This window comes from Tachyglossus aculeatus, chromosome 2, assembly GCF_015852505.1.
Source record: "Tachyglossus aculeatus isolate mTacAcu1 chromosome 2, mTacAcu1.pri, whole genome shotgun sequence".
Classification (NCBI taxonomy): Eukaryota; Metazoa; Chordata; class Mammalia; order Monotremata; family Tachyglossidae; genus Tachyglossus; species Tachyglossus aculeatus.
In genome coordinates, this window is record NC_052067.1 from 80,713,544 (window position 1) to 80,726,095 (window position 12,552).

Here is a 12,552-nt window from a genome sequence, read left to right on the forward strand (position 1 = left end):
GAGACAGAGATAATCCATAATCTTGTTTTGGGCAGGGAACATGTCCGTCAACTTTGTTGTATTCTCTCAAGCACTTAACACAGTGTTCTGCACATAGGAAGTGCTCAGTACCATTAATGATTTGAATTTTATGCACACTCAATTTTCTTGTAACACAGGAATTATGTTCCTGAAGAATATTGAATCAGTCAATCAATGGTGTTTATCGAGTGCTTACTGTGTATACTAAGCACTTGGGAAAGTATACTAAGCTTACAGTCTATGGGGAGAGACAGGTATTAAAATAAATTACAGATAAGGGAAATAGTAGAACATAAGGTTATGTTCATAAGTGCTGTGGTGCTGGGGTGAGTTTCAAAGTGCTTAAGGGGTACACAGCCAACTGCAGAGTTAACACAGGGGGAGGTAGATAAGAGAAAAAAGGGGTTAGTCAGGGAAGGCCTATTAGAGGAGATGTAATTTTTAAGGAAGGTTTTGAAGATGGGAGGACTGGTGATCTTTTGGACATGAAGGGGGATGGATTTCCAGTTTCAAGGGAAGATGTGGGCAAAGAGTTGACAGCAAGACGGAGACCCACTACTGTAAGTGGGTGTTAGAATAGTGAATTGTGCAGGTTGAGTTGTAGTAAATCAATTAGCTAAAGTAGGAAGGGGAAAGCTGATTAAATCAAGCAAAGGCTCTCCATCACCTTACTTCCCTTCTCTCCTTCTACAGCCCAACCCACACCCTGTGCTCCTCTGCCACTAACCTCCTCACTGTGTCTCGTTCTTGCCTGTCCCGCTGTCGGCCCACGTCCTCCCCCGGTCTGAAATGCTCTCCCTCCACACATCTGCCAAACTAGCTCTCTTCCTTCCTTCAAAGTCCTACTGAGAGCTCACCTCCTCCAGGAGGCCTTCCCAGACTGAGCCCCCTTTTTCTTCTCCTCCTCCCCATCCCCCCACCCTACCTCCTTCCCCTCCCCACAGCACTTGTATATATTTGTACAGATTTATTACTCTATTCATTTTACTTGTACATATTTACTACTCTACTTATTTTGTTAATAATATGCATATAGCTATAATTCTATTTATTCTGACAATATTAACACCTGTCTACATGTTTTGTTTTGTTGTCTGTCTCCCCCTTCTAGACTGTGAGCCTGTTGTTGGGTAGGGACTGTCTCTCTATGTTGCCGACTTGTACTTCCCAAGCGCTTAGTACAGTGCTCTGCACACAGTAAGTGCTCAATAAATACAATTGAATGAAATACAACTGAATACCTCAAAGCTGATGTTAAGGAGTTTCTGTTGGATGAGGAGATAGATGGATGGGCAACCATTGGTGGTTTTGAGGAGTGGGGAGTTATGGACTGAATGGTTTGTTGAAAAAATGATCCAGGAAGCAGAATGAAATATGGACTGGAGAAGGGACAAACAGGATACAGGAAGATCACCAAGAAGACTAATACAATAGTCAAGGTGGAAAGTGGTAGTGTTTTAATTAGTGTAGTAATATATGGAGAGGAAAGGGTGGATTCTAGAGATGTTGTAAAGGTAAAACCAACAGGATTTGGTGACAGATTGAATGAGGAGGTTGAGTGAGAGAGGTAACTCGAGGATAATGCCAACGTTACAAGCTTATGAGACAGGGAGGATGGTGGTGTTTTCTACAATGATAGGAACAACACGGGGAGAGCAAGGTTTGGGTGGGAAGATGAGAGGTTCTGTTTTGGATATATTAATTTGGAGGCAATGGCAGGACATCCAAGTAGAGATGTCCAGAAGGCAGGAGGAATTGCAAGACTACAGAGAAAGAGAGAAGTGAGAACTGGACAGGTAGATTTGGGAATCATCTAATTGATTCTCCCCCTTCTAGACTGTGAGCCCACTGTTGGGTAGGGACTGTCTCTATATGTTGCCAACTTGTACTTCCCAAGCGTTTAGTACAGTGCTCTGCACACAGTAAGCGCTCAATAAATACGATTGAAAAGTCATGGGAGCAGCTGAAAAATAGGAGATCCAGAACTGAGTTTTAAAACGCCCCCAAGTTAGAGTGTGGAGGAAGAGGAGGAACCAGCCAAAGAGACTGAGAAGGAGCAGCCAGAGAGATAGGAGGAGAACCAGGAGAGGAAGGTCAATGAAGACAAGGTGAGAATTAAGGAAAACTCATACTAATGTACTTATGCCTCTTCTGGCACCCAAACATGCTCACGAGCATCTCTTCCAATATTGCATCTCGTTCTATTCAGAACAGTGTATGGAGTCAAAAGAACATCTCCTTGTTCACTAGCAGTGTTGTATAATAATAGTAATGGCATTTATTAAGCGCTTACTATGTGCAAAGCACTGTTCTAAGCGTTGAGCACTGTTCAAAGCGCTGAGTACGGTATCCAAAGTGTATGGTTAAACTTGCTTTGTGGAAAAACTGAGCATACTTGTATACGGTTGTCCTTCATGCTCTCGGCTGACGGTACTGCAGTGAGATCCTCCCATCCATATGGGCAGGTGTGGATGAATAAAACTGTGCTTGACTGACAGTCTTTTTCACATCATACATATGAAAATATTTTCCTGTGCTCGGCTGATTCAGGTGCTTGTTGGTTTAGAATCTGACCACAGCATACTAGTTTCTAGAAACTCCTTTTGATATTGACTCCCTACCTTCAAAGCTTTCTTTAAAATCACATCTCCTCCAAGAGGCCTTCCATGACTAAGCCATCGTTTCCCCTATCAATCAATCAGTCAATCGTATTTATTGAGTGCTTACTGTGTGCAGAGCACTGTACTAAGCGCTTGGGAAGTACAAGTTGGCAACCCTACTCCCTCTCCCTTCTGCATCACCCTTGCATTTGGATTTCTATCCTCTTTTCACCCCACCCTCAGCCCCACAGCACTTATGTGCCTATCCATAAATTGTTTTAATGTCTGTCTTCCTCTCTAAGCTCCTTGTGGGCAGAGATCATGTCTAGTAATTCTGATACATGTACTCTCCCAAGAGCTTAGTACTGTGTCCTGCACACAGTAAAGGCTCAAGAAGTGTGATCGACCGATTGATTGAGGATGCACCAGACTGGGTGGATAAGAGGGGATGTATCCCAACAGTGTTAAACAATCGGGATTGTATCTCAGTCAAACAGTTTTTGCTGAACCTCATTATTTATGATTGTGCCTCACTGCCACTTTCAATCACTTGTTCTATCTTTCTCCTTCTGTCGGCCCCAATTCAGTTTGCTGTACAAGGAACTGTTTGGTTATCTTGTTGTTGTCCATTCTCCTCCCATGTCCCAACCAGTGAAACTGTGTTGCAATAAGCATTACCTCAGTGCTGATGAGCTGCTGTGTCCCAGGATATAATTGGTTGTAATCTTGTCTAGCCATATGATGTCAAGTACGATGGATAGAGCATGTTGATGAAACTGCTAGAGAAACCAGATGTGCCTCTTCTGTAGTGGATCCAGTTCTCCCAGCCCTATAAAGGCTGGCTGCTACCAGAGCATTAGAAACCTTCAGTTTATAATGAAGTTTGTTGTCATCAAACTCTTATCAATTGTCCAAAGTATCAGTTGCTCCTTCTTTTTGTCCTTTCTTTATTTACTAGTGCATTGTGTAGTGCCTAGCTAGCAGGTTTAGTTGGCCAATTAAAAAATCATGCGTTTTGCATGGAGGTTTTGTGTAGATTTTCTGCTTCAGGCTAGTATGTAACCTTGGATTTATCTGCCTTCAGAGGTCAGTCATGCGCATACAGCAGCTGCTGAATGAATATTTCAAAGACTTGCCCTTGATGCTTACAGATTGTTGAATTGGAAAGGGTTCTCAGTGAATTAGAAGCATATTTAACCCCAAATTCCATGTTTCTGTTGTTCATCAAGCAAGGTGGCAAAGAATAAGTTGAATAGAACTGAATGTACTGCATGTCCGTGTAGTGATGATGAAAAGTCATATTTTCAACTCTAACTCAATTTAGCATGGCATCAGGGAGTAGCCTTGGGAGTGAGGTGAACTTTTAAAGGACAGCCAATTTGCTTACTAGTTTCTAGAACCCTGTCTCTTGATAATGTTAAATGTTTTCTAAGATCTGCAGATAACTAGGTAGAGGTCTTGAGGTTACTCTGTCCTCATTATTGCTATCTGCTACTAGGTTTTGGTCTGACATGTTGCCGTGACTCAGAGAGTTATTGGTTAATAATCTTCAAATCATTGTCCAGAAGAGTACTGGGCTACATTATTTATTATGCAGTTTTGAAGTACAGGATTCACTAGGCTATCTGGCTGTGGTTTATCTAACCTGTAGATTAGTCATGCCCGTCTCAAAGAGCACGGGCTTTGGAGTCAGAGTTCATGGGTTCAAATCCCAGCTCCGCCAATTGTCATCTGTGTGGCTTTGGGAAAGTCACTTAACTTCTCTATGCCTCAGTTACCTCATCTGTAAAATGGGGATGAAGACTATGAGCCCCCCGTGGGACAACCTGATCACCTTGTAACCTCCTTGGCGCTTAGAACAGTGCTTTGCACACAGTAAGCGCTTAATAAATGCCATCATTATTATTATTATATGTGCATACAGATTTAAAAAATGTATTGACTCTTCTCCTGCCTAATGAAACATATAGTGAACCCTCAATAACCAACTCAGTCTTCAATTTCAGAGAACCAGAGAATCAAAAAGTGTGGATAATCAAAAAAGATCTTTTAAATCCAGACTAAAGAACCTCCAGTTTTCACCATGGAGTTGGAACATAAAAGCTGGAGGTTCTTCACTTCAGGTGTAAAAAGGTCGTTTTTTATGATTCATGCTTTTTGATTTTCTGGTTCTTTGAAACTGAAGGTTGAGCTGAATACTAAGGATTTACTGTATGTTTCATTAAGTATGAGAAGAATCTTCAATGCGTCCTTTTCCTACGTATGTATACATGCACAAAGCAGCTACTCTTAGAAAAAAAAATGAAAAGTGTGATTAGGGTAAGGAAGAATAAAATGTATTACCTTAGGAAAATGCACAGGGGTAAAAAGATTTGGATAAACTCCTGGATGAGAGGTCCATATAAGGCTACATCAGCAAGAAAGTTAGGGATGAAAACGGAAAGTTTGGTGTGCAACTCTAACCATTAGAATATATTTCAGAGAGGTTTACCGTCACACTTCCCTGAAGTGTCATGGTACCATTGGAGAATATCTGACTGGGTGGAACATTGGTCGGATGCAGTAGTGGCATTGTTTATAGTTTTACATTCTCATACTTCAACATTAGGCTACTATGACTCACAAGACTGTATCTCCTTGTTTCTTTTTCCACCAAAGACGCTCAGAATTTTTTTTTCCACTTTTTATTTGAAAGATTTACTGATGCATGGTAAATTCCGGGAACCAATTTTCTCGAAGTATTCTTTGAATTTTGAACTTCGGATTGGGAAATGACTGTTCCAATTTTCCCCCTGTCACAAGGTTGGCCTGTCTTTTTTTATAGTTTTGCTTTTAGTGGCCTTTATTCCTCTAATCTTCTATTCCCAGATTGTGAAAAAATCTGTTTGAGAATTCCACCTGTGGCCAATTTAGTTTACTAGTTGAGTATTAATATGATACATATGAGTCCTTCCAGGATCAATTTGTGTATGGATTCTAACAGTGCCTAGCTTACTGCAGGAGCCCAGTAAATGCTAAATGACAGTCACCACAGGAAGGAGATGCCTTAGGAGTCTATATACCTACCGCCAGATTATGGTCTAGAACATGGCTTCTCAACACTATATTTATCTTTCACCACATCCCTTTTGCCCTAAAGACAGATGTGAGGCATTGTTAAAGCTCTCTTTTGAAGGAGATAGAATCACTTATTATTGGAAATACCAGTTTCCTCTCTAAGACCAGAAGTTAAGCTATAACTGCTTAACCAGTGTGCCTAGTCAAATGTCCTCATCTCCCGTTCGTCCTAATACCAATGTTATTTTCCTAAGACCACTTGCATGGGCACAATGTCTGATACACATCCCTCCTCATGTAAGTATAAAAATAAATTATTAATTAACGTTCTTGTTCCATTTCTGCTAGTTATAACTTAAAATGATATTCTCTGTATTTCTGGTTAAAATCATGCATTAGGTACTTGATGAAATTTGGCAATTTTTGCTTATAAATGCTGTCTGGAGAAAAATTGTGAACCCTACAAGAACTGAGGGGAGGAAAAAAAAGCGAAGTTCTTAAGAGGTTTTTTTCAAGACCCTTTGTCAATCGATCGTATTTATTGAGCGCTTACTGTGTGCAGAACACTGTACTAAGCTCTAGAGAAACTTCACGTTCCCTGACCAGGAACCGTACTCGGGCCGCGACGGTGAGAACGCCGAATCCTAGCCACTAGACCATCAGGGACTTTACTTTGTCAAGTAAAAGTTGAATTTTATGATTATAGAAAGCTTTAAAAATGCACGGAGAAACTAAGTTAAGCAGTAGTGATCAGAAGTTAAAATGGGTTTTTACTGAAACAGACCCTTGGGTATGCATCTCTAAATAGGTCACTGTCTTTGTTGTTGTCTTACGCCGTCGTCTCCGACCCATAGCGACACCATATCTCTCTCAGAATGCCCCACCTCTATCTGTGATCATTCTGGTAGTGTATCCACAGAGTTTTCTTGGTAAAAATATGGAAGTGGTTTACCATTGCCTCCTTCCACGCAGTAAACTTGAGTCTCCACCCTTTACTCTCTTCCTTGCTGCTGCTGGCCAGATTGACTTCCACTCGCTAGCCACTGCCCAAGATAGGAATGGTTATGCCTCAGCTTGATTTTCCTTCCTGTAGTTGAGACTAGAAGCTCTTCAGGTGTGACCCTGAGACGGACATTATCTTTATGTTGTTGGAATTCTTCTAATATGCGGACATTTTTTTAAGTTTTGATTTTTAGTTTAGCGTTTTAGATTTAAACTGTGAGATTTAGTTTTTTTAAGCTCCTAAGAATCCTTTTCTTTGTTTTGAATTCCAAAGGTTTTAATACTAGAACCAACAAAAATCTATCAGCCGTCCTATCTCTCTATCAACAATGAGGCAGAAGAGAAAACTGTATCCATCTGGCATGTGCTTCCTGATGACAAGGTAAAGTACATCAATAACTTCGAAAAAAAGGCTGTTGTGAAGCATCCTTCAGTGAGCAGTGAAAGCTACTAACATTCATATGCAGCAAATACAAATCCTGCCAATAGCTGGGAAAGTAAAATTTATTTAAATTGTTTTTTTGTTTTTATTTAATCATCCTTTGCATTGCAAAACTTGTCATATTTGGGCTCTGAGTTAACTATGGCTAATGCAGTGTTATGTGAATGTGATGTTTTGTGATTGAGACCGTGAGCCCCATGTGAGACAGGGACTGTGTCCAACCCTGTTTGCTTGTATCCACCCCAGTGCTTAATACAGTGCCTGGCACATAGTAATGGCTTAACAAATGCCACAATTATTATTTCCATTATTATTATCAATAATAATAGTAATAATAATAAAGTTTGAGAGTTATCAAAATGTCCTTTGCAATTAAAATTGTACTTCTGGATAGTTCTCTGATGCAGAGTAAACTGACATCATGTATTTGAAATGTGCCATAGGAGCCAAAATTACTAAAAGTATGCATCTGTCTTAGCATACTTTTAGCATAATGTCTTTTAAATCCTAAACCCTAATGGAATCATTGTTTTGAACTATCGGGATGAACTGTGAGCCCGCTGTTGGGTAGGGACCATCTCTATATGTTGCCAACTTGTACTTCCCAAGCGCTTAGTACAGTTCTCTGCACACAGTAAGCGCTCAATAAATATGATTGAATGAATGAATGAACTGGTTTGAACATAGTCCCTGTCCCACATGGGGCTCATAGCCACAATCCCCATTTTACAGATAAGGTAACTGAGCCCAGAGAAATGAAGCGACTGGCCCAAGGTCACATAACAGACAAGTGTTGGAGCCAGAATTGGAACCCATGACCTTATGACTCCTGGGCCCATGCTCCATCCATCCATCCATGCCGCTTCTCTCTATAGTGTGGTCTGTTGGAAAAAGCCCAAGACTGAATGTCAGGTGACCTGGCTTCTATTCTGGTTCTTCCATTTGTTTGCTGAGTGACCTTGAGTGAGTTACTTAACCTCTCTGTACCTCAGTTTCCTCATTTGTAAAATGGGGATAAAATATCTATTCTCCTTCCTTCTTAGTTGTAAAACTGTGTGGGACAGGGGCTTGTGTCTGATTCAATTATCTTGAATCTGCCCCAAGTTCTCAGCACAGTGCTTGGGTCATCATGAGCACTTAATGTGTGCCAATATTATCATTATTTTAAGTTGTCATCATCATTATTATTATTAGTCTCCTCCTCCTTTTGCTCCTCTCTCCCCTCCCCTCAATTATTAATATTATCATCATCAGTATTATTATTATTATTTCACAGTCAGATCAGTGGTTCAAGCATCTCAGGGTCTTATCTCCAACTGTGGCAACACAGGACACTTGTATATCAAGAACTTGTTCCCCTGGTCATGTTAGGAGAAAGAATGCTAAATATGGTACAAAATTAACTCAGCTGTGGGTATGCTGATTTGGGCATAAACCGGCATAAAAATTAAGTAGAAAAAGGGGAAATGCTCTTTGAAATTATCTAAGATTGCTCCTGGTGATTTCCAGCTATCAAAAAATGGTGTTTTCTGGCTGAGCTGAAATTGGGGTGGCTCCTTTAAGAGAAACAAAACATTAAGTGGTCCAGGTGGGGAGGAGGTTGTCAGGATTTAAAGTAAAGCTTGGCACTTTAGGGCTAATGAGCCCCACCCTGCTGCTAGAGCAGAATACTGTATTACAGAGAGGGACTAATGAGAAAAAACACAGGCAAGCAAATGCTCCTAAATGTATGTGAACATGGTCTCCTCTTGGTGAATAACATGACAGCAGATTCCAGTGGTGAATAAGCTGTTTATTGGCCTGTGACTAAAGGATTTGGAAAAGGCCTCTTCATGGAACTTAGGGTTTTTCTTCAGGCAGACACTTCTGGAAGATTCCTTCAGGAAAGAGGAAGTCATCAGAATTTATTTCCGAGCACAATGCAAGGAATTTTTCTTTTAGTACTGAAAGGCTGACCCACTGCGAGTTCTCCAGAATCATCTCAGAGAGTCATAGCAAAAATGATGGTATTTGATAAGCTCTTACTACATGCTAGGCATTGTTCTAAGTGCTGTGGTAGATGCAAGATTATCAGGTTGGATGCAGTAGGACCAAAAGAATAGAGGTAGCGTGGCTTAATAGAAAGAGCATGGCTCTGGGAGTTAGGGCTCGTGAGTTATATTTCCAGCCCTACCACTGGCCTGCTGTGTAATCTTGGGTGTATCATTTGATCTCAACAGACCTCAGTTTCCCCATATGTAAAATGCGAACATTTCCTTTCTCACTGCCTCTTAGAGGGTAAATCCCTGAACAATAGGAACTGTGTCCGATCTGGTTTCTTTGCACCTGCCCAGTGCTTAGCACACTGCTTGACACTAATTGCTTAGTAAATGCCGTAGTTGCCGTTATTATCATTCTTAAATTGTAAGAAGGGTAGAAGGAGGGTGAGAGGGATGAGTGAGTTAGGGTAGGGAGACATGGGAAAATAGAAGCAGGGAGGGGAAATTTGGAGTGGCCTCATAGAAAAGGGAAAGGTAACCTGAGGACACTGGAAGCAGACAGTGAGTTTAGAAGAATTGGCGAGAAAGTAGAACTGGAAATCACAGCAGTAATAATTGGAAGGAAGAAAAGGAAAGAAAGGCCAGAGAGATTTCGAAAGAGAACTAGTTTCCAGCTAGTTGTCATATTCTTTTATTTATCAAACATGGAGACTTCTTTAGGTACAAGAAAGTGGGAACTTTTTCTGTGCATGTGATATGGAGGATAATGTTAATACTTCCTCATCTCTGATGAGAAATAAACACGTTGGAATATTTAGCTTGAGAGATGTGACATTTGCAAAACATTTTAAATTCTCTTTCTTTTTTTCTCTTATTAAAAAACTGTTCAGTTGTTTTAGTTCACTTCTCAATCAGGCAATCAGTGGTACTTATTGAGCACTGAACTGTGTGCAGATGCCTGTTCTAAGCCCTTGGGGGAATATAATACAACAGCCATCATAGACGTGTTCCCTGCCCACAGTGAGCTTACTGTCTAGAAAGGGGGTAAGACATTAATATGAATAAATTACAAATTGTACATAAGTGCTGTGGGGCTGAGGGTTGAGTGAATATCAAGTGCCTAAGCGTACAAATCCAAGTGCATAGACAGTGTAAAAGGGGGGTAGGGGGGATGGTTAAATGCTCCTTGAGCAAATCACAGATGACTGAAATACAGGTTTTGTTTTCTCTGAATTTGAGGCCTATTCTCAGCTGCTCACTGTCTATAGACTATGAATTTTCACTGTCATAATCTCTGAAGTTTCGTTCACTCAGTCCTATTTATTTAGCACTTACTGTGTGCAGGACACTATGAATTTTCACTGTCATAATCTCTGAAGTTTCGTTCACTCAGTCCTATTTATTTAGCACTTACTGTGTGCAGGACACTGTACTAAGTGCTTGGGAGAATACAATATAACAATAAACAGACACATTCCATGCCCGCACGAAGTTTCTGAAACAAGGGAGACGTTACTGCTGAAATGCATTTAGTCAGCTTCAGAAGTACCTAAGATGATTCTTTCTATATCAGTTTGAGGAACCTGATGCTTCTTTCAAATACCAGATGTTGAACAACACGCCTGTCAGTCGTCTGCATTCCTGTGCTAAAAATGAAACATCACTGTGTTACAGCTTGTGCGAAGCCTACCCTTTTGGAGTACATTTACGTAAAAACTAACTGTGCAGAATGAGGCTTTTACCTAGCCCAACATAAAGTTTAAGTTAAATCAAAAAAGATGGGAGATTGTGTGGGTATTTAGTTCTCAGGAAACTAAGTTTTGGAGTATTTTGACATCTTTTTACTTTGGGATCTCAGGAAAATAGATGTCAGCTGTCTGATGCTGTCCAGCAATGTAATCCAAGAATATGCCTGTCACATCCAAAAAAAAGAGCATTTTTAATCTCATAAGCCTTAAAGTTGTCTTCCAAAAAAGAACTAAGTTCTATATAAACTAAGCTACTGAACTTTCAATTTGTAGTGTATTTTAGTACATCACTTTGATTTTTAAAAAGACACGATGTGTGTTTCAAGTTCAAATAAACCCATTTATTACCAGTCACTGAGTACTCTCAGTAACATTACCAAGTTTCCGTACAAGCTTGGGAATTACCTAAAGATTACCAGGGAGAATAAGGAATGAAACAGGACTGGAAGAAGGTACAGTGCATAGTCCCAAGAAGAGAGGAAAAGATTCCTGCTTTTCTTGCAGAAAAGTAGAGTACAAAAATGTATTCCCACTTCTACTGTTGTGAATATGGTAGTAGTTGTATAGCAATGCATAGATTTTCACCAGCCCAACAGAGTGGAAAACGTACTTCCTTAAATGAAATAATTGAAAAGGTGATGTTACCTTAAACTTGACATGCCAAATGTAGATTAATTCAGTCATATTTATTGAGCTCTTACTGCGGGCAGAGCACTATATTAGGCGCTTGGGGGAGTATAATACAACAATAAACAGATGCAGTCCCTGCCCACAACGAGCTTACAGTCTTGGCTGGGGGGTGGGGGTGAGACAGACATTAATATTATTAAATAAAATACAGATATGTACAGAAGTGCTGTGTGGCTGGGTGTGGGGGAAGAACAAAAGGAGCAGGTCAGAGCAAAACAGAAGGGAGTGGGAGAAGAGGAAAGGCGGGTGGCGGTTAGTCTGGGAAGGTATTTGGAGGAGATGTGTCTTCATTAAGGCTTTGAAGTCGGGGAGGGTAATTGTCTGTTGGATTTGAGAAGGGAGGGCATTCCAGGCCAGAGGCAGGACGTGGGCTTAGGGGATGATGGCAAGATAGGCCAGATCGAGGTGGTGTGAGAAGGTTAGCACTAGAGGAGCAAAGTGTGCGGACTGGGTAGTAGAAGGAGAGAAGCCAGGTGAAGTAGAAAGGAGCAAGGAGGTGGAGTGCTTTAAAGGCAGGGGTGAGGAGGTTTTGTTTGATGCGGAGGTAGATGGACAACCACTGGAGTTTTTTGAGGAGCGGGATGAAATGCCCTGAACGTTTTTGTAGAAAAATGATTCAGGCATCAGAGTGAAGTATGGACTGGAGTCGGGAGAGACAGGAGGCTGGGAGATCAACAAGGAAGACGCAGTAATCCAGGCAGGATAAGATGAGTGTGTCTGTGAGCCTTCTAGACTGTGAGCCCGTTGTTGTGTAGGGACCGTCTCTATATGTTGGCAACTTGTACTTCCCAGGTACTTAGTACAGTGCTCTGCACACAGTAAGTAATCAATAAATATGATTGAATGAATGAATGAGTGATTGTATTAACATACTAGCAGTTTGGAAGGAGAGGAAAGGGTGGATTTTAGCAAGGTTGTGAAGGTGGGACTGACAAGATTTAGTGATGGGTTGAATGAGAGAGACGAGTCAAGGATAATGCCAAGGTTGATGGCTTATGAGAAAGGAAGGATGG

General features: G+C 40.9%; 1 protein-coding gene across 1 annotated transcript in view; it reads left to right on the plus strand.

The window, feature by feature from the left end:
* Positions 1 to 12,552, plus strand: part of MAP3K5 (mitogen-activated protein kinase kinase kinase 5) — a 227,557-nt gene that overhangs the window by 143,553 nt on the left and 71,452 nt on the right. Inside the window, exon 11 of the mRNA XM_038766261.1 lies at positions 6,955 to 7,062. Coding sequence (XP_038622189.1) covers positions 6,955 to 7,062 — 108 coding nt within the window. The remainder of the gene's footprint in view (positions 1 to 6,954; positions 7,063 to 12,552) is intronic.